At 52.8% G+C, this 22,375-nt stretch overlaps 2 protein-coding genes across 2 annotated transcripts in view; both read left to right on the forward strand.

Moving 5' to 3' along the window:
- SLC7A8 (solute carrier family 7 (amino acid transporter light chain, L system), member 8) overlaps positions 1 to 7,321 on the forward strand; it is a 55,820-nt gene extending 48,499 nt beyond the window's left edge. Inside the window, exons 8-11 of the mRNA XM_012649528.1 lie at positions 2,120 to 2,216; positions 4,181 to 4,330; positions 5,863 to 6,040; positions 6,543 to 7,321. Coding sequence (XP_012504982.1) covers positions 2,120 to 2,216; positions 4,181 to 4,330; positions 5,863 to 6,040; positions 6,543 to 6,709 — 592 coding nt within the window. The 3' untranslated portion in view covers positions 6,710 to 7,321. The remainder of the gene's footprint in view (positions 1 to 2,119; positions 2,217 to 4,180; positions 4,331 to 5,862; positions 6,041 to 6,542) is intronic.
- Positions 7,322 to 13,883: 6,562 nt separating this feature from the next.
- On the forward strand, positions 13,884 to 16,039 carry CEBPE (CCAAT/enhancer binding protein (C/EBP), epsilon). Its single transcript, XM_012649252.1, has 2 exons — positions 13,884 to 14,905; positions 15,512 to 16,039. Exons 1-2 carry the CDS (start codon positions 14,396 to 14,398, stop codon positions 15,845 to 15,847), a joined length of 846 nt encoding a protein of 281 aa, XP_012504706.1. The 5' UTR covers positions 13,884 to 14,395; the 3' UTR covers positions 15,848 to 16,039.
- The last annotated feature ends 6,336 nt before the right edge of the window (positions 16,040 to 22,375 follow it).

Genomic DNA, 22,375 nt, shown 5'->3' on the forward strand with positions numbered 1-22,375 from the left:
GACACTTGCAAATGCCGTTGGACCTGGGCAGTTACACTTGGTCCTGGCTGCATGTGGAGGAAGGATGTGAATGCCTGGCTATGTGCACGGTGAGGCCCACGGAGCAGCTGGGGCTCAGTCCGGTGCATGAGGCTGCACTGTAAGGGGGCAGGGGCATGGGGGGAGGGGCAAGGATGCGTGTGGCTGCATGAAACCAGTGACACTAGCCTAGGTAGTTCATGATGGTCACTGCTCATGGGTGCTTGGGGCACTGTCAACTCCCACACTTCTGATGAGCTGCTCCACTCTACCCCGTACTCAAATTACAAAGTAAGTGACAATTCTCCTCAGCTCCCAGTGTGCTGGGCCTGTACCTTCTGTCCCCATCACACCATCCCCTTCCTCTCATCCCTTAAGTGCTCCTTTCCCTAGAGAAAAGAACAATGGCCTAATTTGCACTGATATATAAATGACTACTAACAGCTTATGGTATTCTCTTTTTTCTTGGGAGAAGGAAGACGCGCTTTTTATGTTAAAGTTTCTCTTTTTTTATTGATACACAGTAGATGTACATGTTTTCAGGGTACACGTGATATTTTGTTACATTCACATAATGTGTAAAGATCAAATCAGTGTAATTGGGATATCATCACTTTAAACATTTTTCTTTATGCTAGGAACATTCAAATTATTCTCTTAAAATTTCTCTTTTAAAAAATACTTTCAGGTGCAGTGGCTCAAGCCTATAATCCCAGCACTTTGGGAGGCCAAAGTGGGAAGATCCCTTGAGGCCAGGAGTTCGAGACCAGCCTGGGCAACATAGTGAGACCCCCATCTCTACAAAAAATTTTTTTAAATTAGCGAGTATGGTGGCTTGTGCTACTTGGCAAGCTGAGGCAGGAGGATCGCTTGAGCTCAGGAATTCAAGGCTGCAGTGAGCTATGATCGTACCACTGCACTCTAGCCCAGGCAACAGAGCAAGATCCTGTCTCAAAAAAAAGAAAATATACTTTTTTTGTTTTGTTTTGTTTTGAAATTACTCATAATTGTACCACTCAGAGATAATCGGTTGACATTGTAACATATTTTTTACAGCCCCATAAATAATTTTTAATTTAATTGGAATTATAGTTTTCTATCCTGCTTTTTTTATTTAACATTATACTGTGAGCATGTTCTCATGTAATCACTTTTTTCAAAAACATTATTATGATTATAATATTCCATCTTATACCAGATTTAATCAACCTTCTACTTTTAAGCATTTAGGATATTTCCAGTTCTTTCTTATCAGAATATCTTTGTATATATACCTTCCACCAACTCTGTTCATTTCTCTTGGATGGCTTCTTGGGAATAGAATAAGTAGCTTTAAGGATATAAACTTTAAATACAATTTATATAAAATACATGGATGGTAAGTGTTCAGTTTGATGAGGTTTTTTTTTTAGAGACAGGGTCTCACTATGTTGTCCAGACTAGCCTTGAGCTCCTGGAGGCTCAACTGATCCTCCTGCCTCAGCCTCCCACATATTAATAGCTGGGACTATAGGCACACATGCCACTGTGCCTGGCTCCAGTTTGATGAGTTTTGACAATTGTAGACAGCCATGTAACCACCACCCAAAATAAGGTATAGACTCTTTCCACCACCTATTCCCCACCCCCACAAAGGCAGCTACTCTATGACTAGGATAAGAATGTTCTTAAAGCTTTCCATGTATAGTTCAGTCCCAGCGTAGCAGGGAATCTGTATCCCTTGGGGATGGGGAGACATGCGTTTAAAGGTTCGAAGACCTGAGGCAAAAGAGAGAGGCTGCTCCTGTACCTTCCACACACTGGGTGCAGCAGCCTGTGGAGTGACAGTACAATCACCCGTAACCCTGAGCCACCCAGACCACACTCAGGGTTTCCACGCACCCGGGACTCATCCACATATTCACTGGCTGCCTCTGGTTTGCCTGCACCTGCATTTGTGAACACAGGTCCCGTGACTGGTGGTCTAGAAGGTGTGCACGCAAACGTGGGTACCTGGTTGGAGGGAGTGCCCCTGCGTGGGCAGAAGGTAGGCATGGAGGAGAGAGCCTGGGTTTGGTGGTCCATGGGCAACCCCACGCTGACCTGCATTTCTCCCTGCCAGGCTGTTCTTTGCTGGAGCCAGAGAGGGCCACCTTCCCAGAGTGCTGGCCATGATCCACGTGAGGCGCTGCACCCCAATCCCAGCCCTGCTCTTCACAGTAAGGGCCCTTCCTGCTGCCAACCCTACATACATCCTCCCTCTCTTGTGCCTACTCTAAGCTGGGGGTTCACACTTCCCACACATGCCCCTTGCACCCTTCTGGTCTGCTCCTAGGTCTCACTGGGTCTTAGAGAATCTGCCAAATGATAGTCATGAGCTTTAATAATATCATGGGATCCAGCAAGGAAAGAGCCTGAGTCCTGAAACACCTAAGGCCCTCAGCCTGGCTCATTTCCATTCCCCGTCCTTTTGGGTCAGACTGAGCTGACTGCCTCAGGATTCTCCAACCTCACAAAGAAACTTCTCCACCCAGGCTCTCCTCGCACCTGTAACCGCAGGGTTGCGACACTGGGCCTCTGCTCCTGACTAGTCCTGGCAGACACCTGCCTTTCCCCATTTAGTTTTTTGCATCAGGGCACCCAGGCTCTTGGGAAACCTCACTGAAACAAATTCAAGGTTGAGAGTACATTCAATAAGAAAAATCATAAAGACAGGAAGACTGGTAAATTGAAGAGGGAGGAAAGGAAACTTGGGATGGGGAAGAAATGGGGGTCAAATGTGCCCATAGTGGAACCATTTAGAGAGAGCTAAAGGAAGGAACAAAGAATTGTCCTCACTGAGTCTTTTGAGTTATTTCTGTTCTCCTTATATATCTTGAATAAAACATTAGAAATGACTTGTCCAGCAGAGAAGCAGCTAGAGATCAGGATAACAGAGCCCTTGGGAGTCGAGAGCATTGTGCAACACTAGGAGGAATTTCAGAATGTTCAGCTACAGGATGAAGGTCACCTCGATTGGTTAGTTGTGAAAGGTGGCTGGAGAGATGATACGCCCAGTGGGCCACATGCTTTTTTTTTTCAGTTTGAGCTGCCGGCGCAGTACTGTGACTGCAAAATAAGTACAGCAAGAATCAGGCCTATTCACCCAGTAAAATCTTCTCAATTATTCCCACCATCAGACCTCACGGAAGAACTGAACTTTTTATTGGCCTTGACAAATCATCAGAGGGAAAGAATGTGGTTTTGAGAGAGAGCCACAGAGATGATTTTGAAGTTGCAAAGTGGACTCCATCAAGAAAACCTCATGGGGATGTTAAGAGGGTTAAATGAGTTAATATTTGTAGAATGCTAAAAACAGGACCTGGCACATAGTAAGTGCTTTGTAACTGGTTATGAAATTAAGAAAGAGGCCGGGCGCAGTGGCTCACACCTGTGATCCTAGCACTCTGGGAGGTCAAGGCGGGAGGATAGCTTGAGCTCAGGAGTTCGAGACTAGCCTCAGCAAGAGCGAGACCCCGTCTCTACTAAAAATAGAAAAATTAGCCAGGCATGGTGGTGCACACCTGTAGTCCCAGCTACTCGGGAGGGTGAGGCAGGAGGATCACTTGAGCACAGGAGTTTGAGATTGCTGTGAGCTAGGCTGATGCCACAGTACTCTAGCCTGGGCAACAGAGTGAGACTCTGTCTAAAAAAAATATATGAAATTAAGAAAGAGAGGAAAGGAGGGGAAGGAGGCAGAGAGAGGGGAAGGAAAATAAATTAGATTACTCAGCCAGGAGGAAAGGATGAGGGCAAGAATACAGCATTAATCTGCAGTTAACGATCTTCCCTAGGGGATAAAAAATTAGAAATTAGCTTGAGCTATAACCAAGAGAGAAATGTAAATGAGACCAGGGCTGACAGAACCAGGTAACACTAGTGTGGCCAGTTCATGGCCAGATTGGTTAGTGCCCATGCTATACCAGTGGTTAAATATTTTGATTATCACCCCTGCCATAAGAAAGAACTTCCAAGCAATGAAGGTGTTAGTAACAGCCTGGGTTACTAAGAGAGGTTGTCAAGTCTCCATTTTGAGACATAGCGTTGTGCACCTGAAGGCTTGGGAACAGCCCCTGACCTGTACACACTCCTCCAGTCTTCGAATGCCTTTCTGATCACTGACGAGCTCCTCCCCCTTCCCCAGTGCATCTCCACCCTGCTGATGCTGGTCACCAGCGACATGTACACACTCATCAACTACGTGGGCTTCATCAACTACCTCTTCTATGGGGTCACAATTGCTGGACAGATAGTCCTTCGCTGGAAGAAGCCTGATATCCCCCGCCCCATCAAGGTGAGAGAACCTCCCTTAGGGGTCCCCTCTCCTTCCACTATGGCTCTAGCTGCAGGTCATAGTTTTAAATCACCTCTGTTCTTAGCTGCTGGCCACAGACCATCATCTCTATGAAGGTAGCAGATCCTTTGGGAAACAAGGACCAATGTGAATGGGACAGCCATGTCCATTCTCCACGGGGAACAGGACCAGAGCAAATCGCAGCTGGGGAATAAGATTAAATGTCACTTTCATCATGTCATTCCTTTCTTCCCTACCACTCTAGGTCTTAAACTCTAGCTGATTTTTCAAGATTCTCTTATCTTTCTAACACTTCTCCCTGCCCCTCCACATAGCCGGCTTCTCCACGTACTATGTCTCTATTCCAGAATGCGTTTCCTCCTCCTGTCAGCCTATCTAAATTCTAACCATTTTCCAAATAGGCCTCGAGTACCTCCTCTATCTTGAAGCTTTCCAGTTCACTTTTACAGCCCTCCACGATCCTCCCTTTTTAGAGTCCTATGGGCCTACGCATAGTAGGCTGCTCAGAGAACCGAATGATCACTGCAAGAACTAACTTTGTGGTAGGAATAAATGAGATTGCTCAGAACAAGATACGCTAGAGTGTATGGGTTCTATGAATCAGAAGAACAGAGGATAGCCTGGAGCTATTTGAACAATCCTATTCTAGAGACAGAAACTAGATGCTTCTAGAAGATTCTTCTAGCTGAGAAAGGCTCTCAGTTCCTCACTGGCATTTTCACTGCTACTTTTCTCCCACCCTTAGAAAACATGCTAGAGGGCAGAGGAGGTAGAATGACCCCATGTCCCCACTACATGCCTGAGAGGGGAGGACGAGGAGGAGGGTGGCTGAATCAGGGCTGCCCCTGGAGTCCTGAAGAGGATGCTCTTGGGAATATCCCGCATGTGGTCAGCAAGGAGGGAACTGATGCTTCCTTCTGAATGAAAGTGAAAGCCCCAGGCTGCTTTATACTATGAAGTGTTCCCTGATTTCTTGAGTCTTGGCAGATTTTTCTCAGACTGCTTCAGAGAAGCAGTTTGGGGTTGATCTTGGTGTGAGGGATGGACACTCACCACGTCGTGCCCAGGTGAGGCCTGTCTAGAAGTGGGCCAGGAGCAGGGAGTCTGGCTGACCTAGGTCACGTTCTTCCTGCACCTCTCCTCTGCCCTAGGGCCCCAGCAAACATGCAAGGATGTGCGGCAAGCTTCTCAACCCCCATGGGCATCTCTGGCCACCGTAGGCACCTGGCACTGATGACGAGGCCTTGTCTGAGCCCAACCGGGAGGGAAGATGTGGGCAATGAGGATCCTTCCGTCCCTAGTCCCCCCACCCTCTCCTGTCCCACTGCCCAAGTCATCAACATTTGTTGCCATAGCACCTGCCCTATCAGGGCTTGGGGTGTGGGAGCTGCAGAGCTGAGTGAGGCCCAACCTTTGCGCTCAAGAATGCTTCCCTGTGGGGAAGAAGAGAGAGGGTGCCCCGAGCCTGGGGCTGCGGGAACCACACAGCTCACAGTGCCTCTTCTCCACAGATCAACCTGCTGTTCCCCATCATCTACTTGCTGTTCTGGGCCTTCCTGCTGGTCTTCAGCCTGTGGTCGGAGCCAGTGGTGTGCGGCACCGGCCTGGCCATCATGCTGACAGGAGTGCCCGTCTATTTCCTGGGTGTTTACTGGCAGCACAAGCCTAAGTGTTTCAATGACTTCATTGGTGAGTTTTTGGAGGCTTTGGGGTGGCTAGAGGAATGGAGTGGTCAGTGACGGGACAGGCGAGCCACCAGGATCAGGAGGACTAGGCTCACTTTGCCCCGAGTCCACAGAGCTCTGGAGAAGGAGTTGGGCTCAGGAAAGGCAGAAGTCTTCCCAGAGACCTCTGAGGAGTTTCCACGCAGACCTCAGAGCCTCAGGCACAGGCGACCTGTCAGCCCTTCTGCAGGAGCTGCTGCAGGCTGGGTGGAGACCAGCAGAGACTCTGGAATTGGGGTCAGTAAGCATAGGGAAGGTGGAAGGCTGGGCCTGGATGAGCGAGGGGCGGCTGACAGAAGATGCAGGAGGCAGATGAGGTGGCCGTCTCCTGGAGAGGGAGTCTCCAAAAGGCATTGACTGCTGAGGCCATACCTGGGGTGGGAGAGCTGGGAAGGGCCATGGCCTGGTTGGCCAGGCTGATGGGATGCTCAGCACCGACCTGGTTTCTGCATGATCTCCTTCCACAGAGTTGCTAACCCTGGTGAGCCAGAAGATGTGTGTGGTCGTGTACCCCGAGGCAGAGAGGCACTCAGGGACAGAGGGGACAAGTGATGACATGGAGGAGCAGCAGCAGCCCATCTACCAACCCACTGCCACCAAGGACAAGGACTTGGTGGGGCAGCCCCAGCCATGAGGACTGCCATCCCTCAGCAGCTACTCTCCCCTTCATCCCCTTCCTGCCTTCCTTCCCTGCCTGTGTCCCCCCAATACACAGACACACACACACACACACACACACACACACACGCCTCTTTGCTTCTGTCAGGCAGGGTAGGACCTGGGTGTGGGTGGTGAGAAATTATAAACGAAGACACTGACATTTGTACCCAAAGAACCTGCCTCTCACCCCAGTGCTGCCCACACGCAGCTGTTAGAGAGGAACGGAGATGCCAAGGGCAGGGCCCTCCCTGCAGGCCACAGCTCAGCTGCCTCCTCAGGAACCTGAGTTCACAACTGCCTTCCCTCCTACTCCTGAGCCAAGGGAGGTCTCCGTTCAGAGAGCAGCGGCAGCCCCAGTGAGTTGGCTGGGGGGACAGACTCGAGGAAATGTAGCACCAGTGAAGGTTGGCTGGAGAGACCCAAAGCCCTCTCTGTTCACCAGGGGCCCAAAGTCAGGGGGGATGCCGCCCTCTTCCCTCTTCCCCCCAGCTCCCGCCATACCTCCACCCACCCCAGCCCGGACTCCCTGTCAGAGTAAGGCTCCTTGCAGGGCAACACCTCCCCACTGAGCAAGGGACCAAGGAGAAGGAGGGCTGCTCCAACCCCTCCCCTCAAGCCAGGCCTGTGGAATGGATTGAGAAAGGTTCAGATTGCCCAGGCCCAGCCCTGCCCCTGCCTCCTGCCTCCTGCCTCCTGCCCCAATGTGGTGCCAAAGCTTCTGGAAGCCAGAAAGTCTTCTTACTCTTAATGTAGTGGACATCTCTCTCCTAGTGACAAAGCAGCTCAGCAGCTCCCCTCCCACCCTAGGGAAGGAGCAGACCCCCTGTCAGCCCTGCAGCCACACCTCAGCACACTCACCCTGAGCCAGCGCTGCCCCCACCAGACCTCGTCCTCCTCTCTGGACCTTGGCTTGGGGACTGGGTGTGAAGGATCCCCAAGCCCTTCAGGCCTGAAATCCGAGCCAAATCAGCCTTAAATCATGCCCCCATCCAAGAACTGGACCTAAAAATACTCCCTTATTTCTAACTCTCTGAACGACCTGGTATTAAATACCTCCCCTGGGAGGAAGGGCACTTTCCCACCCCCCAGAGGGGCCCATTCCACATCCTCAGAGACTGCTTGGGGAGAGCCTGTTCCCCACCCCTCCCCCAACTCAGATAACCTCCCTCCTCTCCAATCTCACCACTGTCCTGTCTTGGGACAGGATGGGAGGGCAGTGGCAGGATGGGACCCACTCCAGAGACCCTCAGAGAGGCCCCATGTGGTATGCGGCCTTCTAACTGTCCCCTGTGCTCCAGAGGAAGCCTCAGTGTTCGCCCTGGGCCTTGTAGCCTCTCCAGCCACACCTGCTGTGCTAGGACACAGAGCAGGATTCTCTCTGCGCACCCCCTGCATTCCGTCTGCTTAAACTGGGGTACCCAGGAGCCCCTCCTGGCCCAGGTCATGTCCCCCAGCTCCCCGCCCGGCTTGCCTGCCCCATGGATGGTGAGATGCCACGTTTGGTCCGAGTATGGCCCCTTCCATGTAGAGCCAGGCAGGCTGGGATTGGCCCCTGGAGGGTCAGGGGACCATCTTCCTGTTCCTTCCCATTCCTCCAACCTCCTCATCTCCTTCAGTTATTTTTTTGTAAAGTGGATGCCTTACTTTTTGGATAAATATTTTTGAAGATAGTATTTCTATTTCTTTCAGATTTTTAATGTAAGGTTGTTTTGGGGGGTGGACTGAGTTAGAACCTTGATAATAATCTTCTGTCTTTAACTTGGCTTAGGTTTTAGAGTTTCGTTTGTTTCGTGGAGAGTTGTTTTTTTTTTTCTTTTGATGTAATAAAATTTTAAATGGAAATAAACTTTGTGGTGTTGATAATTAAGTCAACTTCTGAGACAAGTATCACCAGGCATTTTGGGTGCCTTCCAGGATGGCATTCCTAAAAGCCGTGCTCTCCGTGACTTCCACTATCCAGGCCTCAGTGCCAGCACATTCAAACAACTGTCTCTCTGAGCCAAAAACACTGTCAAAAGACAAAATTGCAACAAATTTAGTTTAAAGATCCCATTGGCTTTTTTCACAGTTCCAGAACCAGGCAACACCTCATTGCATAAAATAGAATAAGTGTACCCACGAGAGGAGTAGAAGTGGCTGCCTTTATGCAGAAGAGCTAAAGAAAGCAGATAACTTTTCAAAGTTAATTTTTATTGTAAGGGGGGGCTAAGAGACATAGCAATAGAAAAATAACTGATTGGTTAACATCAGGTTACTTTAGGCTACCTTTTTTGTGTGAGGATTAAAACAAAGGGAAGTTCATTATCATGCCGATTGAAGATTTTTAACTGGCATGTTTGGGAAATTGGCTGTTATCTGTGCCTCGAGGTCCGATAGCAACTTAGTTTAGGCTTGGTGACAACTTAGTTTAGGCTTGGTGACGTGGAACTTTAGCATGGGTTACTCCGTCTAGATTTTTGGTCTGATCTGTGGTGGCCTTGTGCAGGAGCTTAGTCCAAAACAATGGCCTCCTATAATTTTTATCTAACAACACTCTCTCATTCCTTCTGTGGAGTCACGAAGTGTTACTAAGTTCCCGCTCTGTGCACCACACTGAGAGCCTGCAAACAGGGAGGAAGAGCTCATTACTACCCAGGTGGGAATGTGGAAGGCAGAGACAGCACCAAGGTGAGTCGGGGGAAGAAAAGCAGACACAGTCCTCCCAGAGCCTCACCAGCAAAGGCTTCTCACACCGAGACAGCCGGGCTGAGCTGGGAAAGACTCAGGGTCCAAGGGGCTCGATGGGAGGGTGTGGGAGGTGGGGCTGAGTTCACTCAGCTGTACGGAGACATGTGGGAGGAAGACTAGCAGGACCACTGGACTAGGACCAGGGAAAAGGAGGAAGCAGGTGAGGTAGGTACTAGCACTTCCCGCTGTTTCAGATTAATTGCTAGAGGAAGTTAATGGGATTAGACCCAGTCATCACTTCCTGTCCCTGCCTTTATGGGCAGCTGTCACAGCGTCCTGTCTGGCATCATTCCAGCGCCAGCACTGCTGACAGACATGTGGAAGGGGGCTGGTTGTTAAGACATCACCCTTGACCATCTGGGATACCGTGAGGACACAGGCAAGCAAGACGTCTCCACTCCCAGTCTTGGCCTGGCCCCAACACATCTGCTTTGTGGCTGTCATTCTTCCAGACAGGCTGGAAGCACCATTCACAGGGGCGAACACTTGGCTGCTAGTTCCAGGCTGGCCAGCAAACAGCTGTGTGTCCTTGGGCACGTCACCTTACCGGTTTAGCATTTTAAAGGGGAAGGGTTGGACCTAACTTCAAACGGTTCCTCAATCTTCCAACTCTAGGATGCCCCAAAAGGGCAGAGGCCAGTCTTGTGCAAGAGGCTATTCTCCAAGCCTCACATCCACCCCCTGGGACCCCTCTTCCCCAACACATACACCTTTCCTTTCCCTGCCTGTCCCAGGTCTCCTCCGTGTTGCCCTGTTAAGGCAAGTCCAGCCCCTATCCCCTCTCACTCCATGGAGACACTTGTCCCCGGGGAACCCCTCTCTCTCTCTGTAAGATGACACCTGCTGATCTTTTCAAACTGGTCAAATGGGCCAATGTGGGGCTCCTCCTGGACAACGTGCATTTATTTTTAACCTGGGTCTTTACCCTGTCTTGGCCCTGTCCGTCACTTTAACGTGAGGAATTTCACATGCTTTGACCTTAGAATCTGGGAACTTTTTAGAAGTCGCAGAAATCATAGCTGCTTATGCATTCGTTTATTAATATAGTCACACAACAAATCTTTTTGTGACCATTGTGTCCAGATATGTTACACAGTGGGAACAGCAAATTTATTCCTGGATTTTCCAAGTCAGCTTCAGACATCAAATATTTTATTCTATGGTCCCCATAAGAATTTTCAGATGTGTCAACCCACCTGTCCTTAATTTTTAATTCAGGAAATATAGTCTCCATAGTTGAAGAGGTCCAAAAGATGTATCTGACCCTACCCTCAAAGAGCAAATAGTTTGGGGGGGAAAGAAGCCAGGAATGCACATGGTGCATGTGTGCACTCCGTGGCATCACTGACCACGCGTCACAGGGGAACCACCTGCCCATGGACCTCCCCAGCTGAGCTGTGAGCTTCCACTGGCAGGGGCTGAACCCAACATGTCCCTAGAGCCTGTGCAGTGCCTGGTAGTAGCTTATGTGCTCAACAATTCTCGTCAAATTGAGGCATCAGGCAACAGGTAGTGCGTCTGTTTAGGAGACACAGATAAAACCACAATGGGGCCTGTGGCTCACGCGTGTAATCCTAGCACTCTGGGAGGCTGAGGCGGGTGGATCGCTCAAGGTCAGGAGTTCGAGACCAGCCTGAGCAAGAGCAAGACCCCGTCTCTACTAAAAATAGAAAGAAATTATCTGGACAACTAAAAATATATATATATATAGAAAAAATTAGCCGGGCATGGTGGCGCATGCCCAGTCCCAGCTACTCGGGAGGCTGAGGCAGAAGGATCGCTTGAGCCCAGGAGTTTGAGGTTGCTGTGAGCTAGGCTGACACCACGGCACTCTAGCCTCGGCAACAGAGCCAGACTCTGTCTCAACAACAACAAAAAAAAAAACCACAATAGGAGGTGAAAGGAACTGAGACCAGTTCCTTTACAGACATTATCTTATTTACAGTTTCATTAAACAACACTGTGAAGGAGGCACTACTATTGCTACTTTACAAGTGAAATTAAGTAACTTGCCCAAGGTCATCAAGCTGGTCAGTACAGGGGCCGGATTTGAGCCCAGTTCTCTCTGACACTTCATGGCCATGCTCTGCTGTCTTCCTGTTGGGAAAGTCTTGGCTCACCGAGGAGGTGGCACTGGAAGGAGACCTGTTACAAAGTCACTAAGATAATACACATGCACTGTTTCAGCTAATCCAAACAGGTAGCAACTGCAGCAGCAAAGGGAAAATGACCCTGCTGCCTGGGGAGGGCTTCTTTCCTCTCCTGAGCAAGAATCTCCCAGCCTTTGACTAGCACTGCCCACCCCCTTCCTGTCCAGAGCCCCCAGACATGCAGAACGCTGCCTGCCTCGGCCAGACCCCTGGTTACTGGGAAGCACTGAAGCCAGCACATGGCGGCAACGTCAGCACCAGCCAGGGAGGAGAGGGCCGGGATCACTTATCTTGCCCGGCCTGAGCTGCTGACTTTCTCATTTCCTGCCGGCTCTATTTGCACACCTCCCGCTTCCTCCAGTGCCCAGTTCACTAGCTAGTGACACAGACTTCCCCTCCCCATGGTGGCCCTTGGTGAAGAAAATTCTCTGAAAGATCTCCAAGTCACACAGCAACCCCTTCCCCACCCCTCAGTCCCAGGGCCATTTCCAGAACCAGCCCAGGGGCCTTTCTTCCAAGGTGAACCAGGCATCCTCAAATGACCTTGGGCAGCTCAGCCTCTCAGCCTTGTTTTCCTTGTTTATAAAGAAGGGATGAAAATACGGTCTGCCTTGCCTATTTTCCTACTTAACTCAGGGAAATGGTCAGCACAAAAAATCGTATGTTTCAACAAGAGAAAAAGCATTAATTTATCAGAAAGCGCAAGGCCTAACCATTGTCATTATTTCAAAGTAGGGGAGGGGACAGAATTTCTCCTGATTGAGACAAGGCCCTGGGCCCAGCACTCCCAGTCTGCCCTTTCTCCCTTTAACTGCTCTGCAAGCCCCCATCCCGGCCACGTTTCCTCTTCCCGCCTGGCGATGCCCACGGTGTCTTGCGCGCTGTGGGACGCTGCCCTCTGCTGTCCACCTGACTCCTGACCACAGCGGCCCCTCGAGTCCAGAAATTTGGACCGATATTGCCACCTGGTGGTCAACAGAGGCATTGCCGCCAAACTGAAGTAGCTCAGCTTTGAAATGGGGAGGAGAAATCTCCCCATCTGGTTCCTGATATCTGTCTCCCGGATGCCCACAGATCTCCTCACACCAGCTCAGGGCTTTCGGAGAAAGCACATCTGGCCATACCTTAAGCCGTGCACAGAAAGCACCTGGGGTAGGTCTGGGGGTAGGGAGGATGGAAAAAGGATACTATTACATTTGCATTTTTTGTTTTAGTGTTCAAGGCCACACATATCCTTTGCATTTACCCCGCTGTGGCCTACTCACAGTGGCCCAGCCCTTGGTGTGCCCAGCTTATAAAAACTGGCCCCACAGGGCACCCATGGCATTTGCTGGTGATAAAAGAGCCAGTAATATATTTCTGTGTGTCCTTTTCTTTTCACTAGACCTACAGCCCCGTTGGGAGATGAAATCCAACAGGTTAAATCCACCACAGGTGCGTCTGACAGGAGGGAGCGGGGAGTTCCCAGAGAAAAGAGAAAAGGGAAGTGGGGGACAGGCCCAAGAGGTGCAGAGAGGGAGGTAGGAGCTTCTCCTAAGAGACCCTACAACAGAGCCCCAGAAAGAGGTGATGACCTAAGGCACTTCTCAAGCCTCACAAGAGGAAGTAGACCCAAGAGACACACATTGGAGGTCAGAGAACAACCATGCAAAAGGAAAGACAGCAAACTGAGCTGCAGCGAGCTCCTGAGCTGCAGCCCAGGGCACAGGAAACGGGAGGCAGAGCCTCAGGCCCAGAGTGGGGGGCAAAGTGCCAGCCTGAGCCTCTTGCAGCAAAGGGCAGCTGGAAAAGAGAGGACTGGAGCCACCGGAGGAGGAAAGCTATCTGTTCCGAGGGCAGCAGCCTGCCTGGGCCTGGGGTGCAGGGCCCAAGTCCTGACCAGGTGCCTCAGCCAGACCCAGGCATTCAGGGAACTGTGCCAGTCTGCTAGAGGTAGCGAGGGCTGGGAACACGTTAGTATTTGGGCTACTGCACAGACCCTGTGCAAAAACCTAGCAAGTGAGCATACTCTGGACCACAATACAGGCCCCCATGTACGGCTTGTTCCTAGAACCTATCACTATGCCCTAAATCCCTCAAACGACATCACCCTGGTCTACACCCAGGAGAATGCTCTGGGAGGTGGGGCTACAGAGGGAACTGACTGTTCCTGGGGGTAGGTGGAGCCCAGCACTGGGGGGACCCAGAGGAAGGCGTGTCAAGGGAGGAGCTCAGACCAAGCTGGGGGTCGGCACTGGAAGAGGGCTTCCTCTGTTCACTCTGACTGGGCACCTCGTTCGGCACAGAATGTTTTGGAAGTCAGAGCGAGGAGGACACTCAGAGTGAGGTGTTGCCCTCATTGAGGATTTGGAATCCCCTGGGCTTAACAGGGAGTGGGGAGGCACTCCCAGAAGCATCAGCTCCTGGGCATCTCCAGAACCCTGGCTTGGACCCTGACCAAAGGATGCCCCCAACTGCTGAATAGGCCAGAGGCCCCCTTTCTCTAAAGCCTGCATCCATCCCTCTGGGGTGCGCCCTGCCCCTCCCTGAGTCACCCCAGGGAGAGAGAGGGGGAAAAAAGGGAAGAGAAGAGAGGCATTTACTACAGAGGAAGGAAAAGGAAGCAGAGCAGAGGAGGGAGGAGAGAGGCCACACAGGAGGAGACAGAGGAGAGTGGAGAGGGCAGGTCTAGGGCAGGCCCAGGGCAGGAGAAGATCTAGAGAGGGCAGGCCGAGGGCAGGCTGAGCACCCCAAGGGGCGCCCCGAGAGCAGGCGGGGCAGGGAGCCGAGGGGGCGGGCCGGCCATGTCCCACGGGACCTACTATGAGTGTGAGTCTCGGGGCGGCCAGCAGCCACTGGAGTTCTCAGGGGGCCAGGCCGGGCCCGGGGAGCTGGGGGACATGTGCGAGCACGAGGCCTCCATCGACCTCTCTGCCTACATCGAGTCTGGCGAGGAGCAGCTCCTCTCCGACCTCTTTGCCATGAAGCCTGCTTCCGAGGCCAGAGGCCTGAAGGGCCCTGGAACCCCTGCCTTCCCCCACTACCTGCCTCCTGATCCACGGCCCTTCGCCTACCCCCCACATACCTTCGGCCCAGACAGGAAGGCGCTGGGGCCTGGCATCTACAGCAGCCCGGGGAGCTACGACCCCAGGGCTGTGGCGGTGAAAGAGGAGCCTCGGGGGCCCGAGGGCAGCCGAAGTGCCAGCCGAGGCAGCTACAATCCCCTGCAGTACCAGGTGGCACACTGTGGGCAGACAGCCATGCACCTGCCCCCGGCCCTGGCAGCACCTGGCCAGCCTCTGCGCGTGCTCAAGGTAAGAGCAGGCCAGTTCTCCTCCCCGCCGCCCAGGGCTGGAGAGAGGCCGCTGTGGGTGGGGGAAGCGTGAGCTCCCCGCTTACGCTGCCAAGTCTGTGTGTGGTGCTGTTCTGTGAAATTGACCCACCCCAAGTCCTCTGTGCTCGCTACCCGACCACGACCCCCTTTCCTTCTCTGCAAATTCACTCCCACCTGGCCCAGCGTGTCCTGGAGCCCCTGTGGCCAGCTGACTGACCTATCTCAGGCCCCACCAGCTTCTCTGCTGCCCACCGTGCCCCCTCCTCTTGTTTCTCTGCCGCCTGCCTCTAGAAGAGGAGATGCCTGCTGACCGTAGAACAGGAGACTCAAGATAGATGAAGGACAGTGTCTGCAGAGTGTGAGAACACGAAATGGAGTTCGGTCTCAAGCGGAGGACTCTGTGCGTCTGGGCCACCATCTAGCACAGAGGCAGGGCAACGACAGTTTGACCTGGGAGACAGGAGCTGGCTCTGAATCCAATTCCTCTGATGCCCCAAGTGTACCCTGGCTGCTGCCATTCCTGCCCCTCCTCCACTCTGCCTCTGGCCGGCCCTCACCTCTCTGTCCCTCTCTGCTTTCCCCTCAGGCCCCTTTGGCCACTGCCACAGCCCCCTGCAGTCCCCTCCTCAAGGCGCCCTCCCCAGCTGGCCCCTTGCACAAGGGCAAGAAGGCAGTGAACAAAGACAGCCTGGAGTACCGGCTGCGGCGGGAGCGCAACAACATCGCAGTGCGCAAGAGCCGCGACAAGGCCAAGAGGCGCATTCTGGAGACGCAGCAGAAGGTGCTGGAGTACATGGCAGAGAACGAGCGCCTCCGCAGCCGCGTGGAGCAGCTCACCCAGGAGCTAGACACCCTCCGCAACCTCTTCCGCCAGATCCCCGAGGCAGCCAACCTCATCAAGGGCGTTGGGGGCTGCAGCTGAGCCTGGCTGGCGGACTGTGGGCACCAGGACCCCTGGCCTGGCATGACCCTCGGGCCCCCCACCCTGCGGGGGCCCTAGAACCCTTCGCAGGCTGAGCCTGAGACATAGACCATGGACGAATGGCGGGGGGTGGCAAGGGAGGGCAGGACCCAGCATAATGATTCTGTGGCTGAATAAAATTGCACTGTGACTCAGTGCTGGGCTGTTCACTGGCCTGGGCCTGGGCCGTGTGTGTGTGTGTGTGTGTGTGTGTGTGTGTGTGTGTCCTTGTGTGTGTGGCATGGAGGACCCCAAGGGCAGGGGAGCATGGAGCTGGCTCTAAAACCTCATTTCCACGCCCAGAGGAGCATGTGGGAATACAGATGTGCTGCCCACAGCCCTTCCCAACACGCCACACAGCCCACTCTGCTCTCCCCCACATCCTCATCACCCCCTTCTGCGAGCTGAAGGCACACTCCCCACCCCCCACAGGGCCTGGAGCAGCCTACGGACACTGTCCCAACAGACACCATGGCTTGCAGGGAGAGCCAGCACCATGCAGTCCCTTGTGCCCAGGCCTGCTCTCTCTCACCTTGAGGAGTAGGTCTGGGAGCTCCTGCCCTGGGTGGCCAAGGGAAAGTTCCTGCCATATTTACGGTCCCCTAGCTCTTGATCCAGCACCTGATCTCTTCTCCCCAATTCCACAGCCTCAGTCTACTAGACAGACAGCCCCACACACACTTCTCCCACCCACGCTCCCATCTTTGTCCCTCATCCCCGGGGGCTCTGGTTTCCTTAAGCTTGAGAATCTGAGTGCTTGGGAGAGGAATCAGTTGGGAAAGACCCAGTGAAACCCCACATTCAAAGCATTTTCTTTTCCGTTGAACTACAGAGGCAGAACAGTACAGTAACTAAAAGCCTTGGTTTGAATCTTCCTCTGAGACTTACTAGCTGTGTGATCTTGAGCCAGTTACTTCTCCTCTCTGTGCCTCAGTTTCCTCATCTGCAAAATGGAAGTAATATTAGTAACCACCTTATAGTGTTGTTATATTCACAGAAAAACAGAGCCTGTCACATGGCAAGTATGAATATTTGTTATGGTTTCATTTTGCTAGATATTGAAAGAGCCTCAGAAATCTCACCTAAACTCTTCATTTGGAGGAAACTGAGGCCTCAGAGAGGGGAAGGGACTTACCCAGAGTCACACAACTATTTGGAGGCATGACCAAAGTTAGGCACAAAAATCACATATCTCAAGGGTTGCTGATGAGACCTCAAGAGATCATCTGGTAGGCTTTGTCCTCAGACAGGCAAGATAGTGGGAGCCACATTTCATAGATAAAGCAGTTGAGGGCCAGAGGGGATAAGAGACATCTTCTGGAGCTCACTCAGTCCTTTTGCCATCTCTCTGTTGCGTGCTGCACCCTCCCCTCAAGGATATACAGCACAAGAGGGCACACGAATCACATTCAGTAAGTAATCATGAGTAGTCCCGCAGTGTCAGAGGCCCGGGGACAGCCTGAGCACCAAGGAATAAGTTTCTGAGAGGGAGAGAGGCTGTGTCTGGATCATCTTGCTCTACCCCCCGTGGTAGAGCACCATGTCTCAGGCACCTGCGTGCACCATGTCACCATGTTTATCTCACCCAGGACCCAGCCCCTTTCCTGCTTTGCCTCTGTGTCTCTCGGGCACTGTCCCTCCTTCCTCCCTGTCCTGGGGCCCCTTCACTGGGGGGACGGATGGGAGCCTTCTGAGTCTGGGGGAGGGGGGAGGTGCCCGAGGCTGTGGGCACCTGGGAGAATCCTTGCACCTTCCTTTCAGCCCAGAGAGATGGGTTGCATAAGGGGGGATTGTACAGAACATGGCAAGTGACTCAACCTACAGATTTCCTCCTCTCATCTCAAGACCACTGCGCTTTGACTTATTCTCAAGGTGCGGGTGATGGGACCTGGGTTGCTTCAGCATCAACCCCAAGCTTCTTTGCCATAGCCCCTCCACCCCGTCAGCCCCTCAGGGCCAAGTCTGGTGGAGCCTTTCCCCACCTCCCCAGTGCGATCCCAGCATGACGTGGTGCAGCTGAGCACAACCCAATCCTTTATGTCACATCATGTCCCAGGGAGATGACGCTTAGCAGGAAGGCACACTCTCAGAAAGAGGCTTCCAACCCTCAGATGGTTTTGGCCAAAGCAATTTATTCAATGAGTATTTGTTGAGCATCTTTTCTGTGAATAAGACACGTTCTCTGCTGATAGGGTAGGAAGAAAAAGTCACTAGGCAATTGTGCTGGACATCTTCTTTGGCCCCTGCAGATGCCTTCTCTGCCCTTATCACCCCACTGGGTCCCATGCGGGTGCCTCCCTACCCTGGGGGTGGGGGTGACACTGGCAGGAGAGGGTGAGAAGAGAGTAGATTCCCCTGCCCTCTCAGCCCCTGGAAGGCGGCAATGGCTCCCCTGCTGGGCTAGCACCCCATAAAGTACCTCCATTAAATTCTCTTGATCACTCCATCTGAATATGCCCACCGGGAAAACCAAATAAACAAACAGGCAGGGAGGCTATTTTAGCTGGGGCGTTCAAGGGCCATCTCTCCGAGAAGTGGCATTTAAGTTGAAACCTGACAAATGTGGAGGAGGCGGACTGTCACTGGGGGAAAGGTGGGCAGAGGGAAGAACAAATGCAAAAGCCCTGGGGTGTCTGTGTGGCTGAGAAGACAGGAAGCCAAGACAGGCTGGATTGGGGGGAAGAGGCAGGAAGATGTGTCCTTCCTTCACTCCAGGACAGTGTTGCAAACGACTCTCTCCATTCCTTCGGCCAGGAGGACAGTGCCTAAGAAGCTAGGGGGTGCAAGGCAGGGTTATCTCTGCCCCTGGAGCCGGCTTCCTACCCCTTGCCCCTCCTCTCACCCAGGGAAGGGCAGTGAGCCAAACCCTGCCTGGAAAAGGCACCCGGACTAGGGCCTCCATGACTTTTGAAACCAGCAAGTCAAGGTCTGAGCAGCACCCACATGCAATCCTTTTGCTTTAGAATCCCCAGCCCAGGCGCACTTTTCCTTCTTGAGCAGAACTGGGGAGCAGGACGGGAGTCCTGCGCTGATACAGGGTCTCAGGCCACAGGGAAGCTGCAGAGGAGAAGCAGGGCTGTGGGGAGCCGCTGTGAAGAGGGAGGAAGCTGCCCAAGGTGAGTCTGCCGAGGTCAGACTTGTGAAAGCCGCCCCCCTGCTCGGTGCACACCTCCCCCCCCCCAGATTGCCACATGCCTGGGCCCCCAGGGCCCCCATCCCAGTGTTGCAAGATCCCGGTTGGGGTTGTGGGGTGGAAAGGGGCCTCTTCACCTCTACCCTACCCTGCCCCGAGCCAGTGAGGGGACGATGGGGTGGAGGGGCTGAATAGGACAGGCTGAGGCGACCATGGCCAGGGCTGGCTGGGGGCTTGTGCACGTCCTCTGGAACAGGCCAGTCCCTTGCCATCACCCTCACCAACCCCCAACACGCAGACCCCTCCTCTCAGGACTCAGCAGGGCTGCTCCAAAGTGGAAGTGGTCTGAGGAGGGCAGGATTCCCAGCTGGCCTCTGTCAGCTGCCCTCATAAGCAGGCCTGGCCTGGCCTCAGAAAGCCTCAATGGCACAGGAGCAATTCTCCCCAAAGGGAGAGCGTGGGGGTTTTCAGAGGAAAATGGCTGCAAATTGACTTCATCAAAATGGCCATCAATTCCAACTCCAGGGAGCAGTGGGAGGGTCCTAGGACCTGGGAAGGGGCAGGTTCCTTAATAGGGAGCAACCCACCCACACGGCTGCATCCTCTCACTTCTCTTCTAGAAAGCAACGGGGCTCTGAGGTAGGCAGAGGCCAGGCGTACATAGAATGGATCCATCCCCCACGCCCAAGCTAAACTTCACCCCGAAGGCCCAAACTGCCCAGCCGCTGTTGTCCCCACACCTAGCACTGTCACTCCCGGCCAGGGCATCCAACCCTGCCGCAATCGGGACGGTTTGCAAAACACCTGCTAGCTCCCGCTTTGTCACCATCTGAGGTTAGGACTGTACCCAGGAGATAAGCTCAGGCCCCACCCACCCGTCCCCAGCAAGACTGCTGGCCTGCTGCAATCGGGACGGTTTGCAAAACCCCTGCTGGCTCCAGCTCTGTCACCATCTGAGGTTAGGGCTGCACCCCAAGATAAAGTCCAGCCCCGCCCACCAGCCCTGCCTTCAGACCTCACAAGCAGCATGACCTCAGGAGACAGAGCGCCTGGAAGACCACTGGGGGCTGGAAGCCTTCCTCAGGTCCAGCACAAAGACCCCTTCTCCCGGGCCCTCCCTAGCCTCGCCTTTTCCCACTGCCCTCATTACTGCCCTCTCTCTGCACTGCCAGCTACTCTCCTCACCTTCTGTCTTCTGTCCTCACCCTTCCATCCCTCACTCCCCTCCTGCCTTCTGACCACACTTGTCCATTTGTTCATTTGCTCAAAAAATATTTATTAAACATCCACTGGAGGCCAGGCACTTTGCTTGTTATAGGACCTACGGGACAAATGAGGACAGTCCCTGCACTTATGGGGCTTAAGATCAGTGAGGGTGACAGACAGACTAATACCACAAACAAACACATAACTCTAAATTGTGGGCAGCGCTATGTGGCCAGAGTGCAGGGGTGACTGGTGGCAGGTATTAGCAAGGGCATCTGAATTCAATGTGAGGGGCAGGAAAGGCTTCTCTGAGGGAGTAACATATAAGCAGATATCTAAAAGGCAAGTAGGAATTCATCTGGCAAAAAGAGGGTGCTTCCAGCAGAGAGAGAAGTATATGCAAATGTCCCTAAGCAGGTCCTTCCTCTTCAGTGACGGAAGCCTGGGCTTGGGGCAGGGCATGAGGGAGAGGCCTGGGGTGAGGAGGGGGGCTGAGAGAAGGGTGGGATTCAGAGCACCAGAGTGAGGACTGACCCTCTGAGGGAAGAGGACATCTCCTGTCTCGTAATAAGAAAGAGAGGAAATGGCTACAGATACAAATAAGAATAGGTCTGCAGCAGGCTGAGGCTGTTCTTGTCTTAGGGCTTTTATTTTCGCTGTGAAAGAAGAGGTGACTGAAAGTCACTGAGCAGGAGGGGGCTGGAGGCTTGAAGGTGTACAATCCTAGTTGCTGAGGGTGGAAGAGGGAACTAATTGCTGAGATTTCTGACTTGGGAGCACCCCACTGAAGTTGATGATGACAATTCTGGAGTGACAACAGTCTATACTCTGGGATGATTTCCTCCAGTGGTCACCAGCTGCTCGGGAGCCAAGGGCAGAGAAGACAAATGTTAGGTCCATCTAGGGTTGGGGCTTAACCAGGGATGTGGGGTGGTCAAGAGGAGTTGAAGGCATGTGCGAAGGTGGGATTGTCATGGTGAACCTGGAACCTAAGGCAGAGAAGGGCAGATGTGAGGACGGGGAGGGCCGGTGGTTCCTCAGTGAGCTTGTAGAACAGCTGCAGCGAGGCGACTTGGGCAAACAAGCCATAAGGAAGGGAGATCCTATCAGAGAGCGGGATGTTTGGTTCAGTTATTTCATAGGTGCTGCAGTTTCTGGTGATGATAAGGCCCGGGTATGCCCCCAGGAGAGGCTTGCTAGAGCGGCACAGGGAAGGATGTTAGCAATGAGACGGTGCAGAGGCTGAGGGGTCAGCCTGCCAGATGGAGTGGCCGCGTGGATGCATGGATGATGTCCCCACCGGGGGTGACATCCTCATCTACATCCTCGCTCCTTCTCCCTAATGTCCTACCTCCACAACTGTTTCTCCGTTTCATCCTTGTCCTCTCAAACACCTGTTCTTTCGTCTACCCCAATTCTCTTTTATCCCTCCACCTGCTCTCCTTATCCCCACTCTCCTCACCCCCATCTTCTCTCCTCATCCTCTTCCTCTCCTCCCAACCTTACTTCCCCTCCACACCAGGCAGTCGAGAAGCGTATTGCACAGTGGGTGACGGCCTGTGCTCAGGAGCCTACCTACAGGGGCTGGAATCCTGCACTGCCATTTACCATCTAGGCATATTGCCTAATTTTGCTGTGCCTCAGTTGTAAAACTGGGACAATAATACTAGTAGTAACCACCTCATAAGGTTGCCGAAAGAATTACATGAGCATAAAGTACTTGGAACCATGTCTGGCCACAAAGGGGTGCTCCCTAAAGTGATGATTATCCTCACGCTCTCTCCTTACCTCCTTGCTCTTTCCTCACGTCCATCTTCTTACCTCCATCGTCCCTCTGCACCTACTTCATACCTCTTCAAAGAGGAACTGGTGACTAAGACTCCCGCTCTGCCTGTGGTCCAGCCGGGAAACCAACACAGAAATAAATGCCAGGATAATGTAGTAAGTGCTACTTCAAAGATGTAAACAAACTGCTATTGGAGAACAAAGGATTCACAAACTAACTCTGCCCGGGGGAGCAAAGAAAAGTCTCAACAGGCAGATAACCTCTGAGTTGGATCTTTAAAGATGAAGGAGAATTTGCAGTGTGAAGGCAGGAAAGATGTATCGCTGCCCACATTGACGTTGGGCCCAGCCCCTGTCCTGGCGGG

This window comes from Propithecus coquereli, unplaced genomic scaffold (genome assembly GCF_000956105.1).
Source record: "Propithecus coquereli isolate 6110/MARCELLA unplaced genomic scaffold, Pcoq_1.0 Scaffold3, whole genome shotgun sequence".
In the NCBI taxonomy this organism is placed as follows: domain Eukaryota; kingdom Metazoa; phylum Chordata; class Mammalia; order Primates; family Indriidae; genus Propithecus; species Propithecus coquereli.

Bases quoted from the DNA above. Each gene is read 5' to 3' on its own strand.
- CEBPE (XM_012649252.1), top strand. From the start codon at position 14,396: ATGTCCCACGGGACCTACTATGAGTGTGAGTCTCGGGGCGGCCAGCAG. The intron at 14,906-15,511 runs GTAAGAGCAGGC...CTTTCCCCTCAG, and splicing joins AGCCTCTGCGCGTGCTCAAG to GCCCCTTTGGCCACTGCCAC.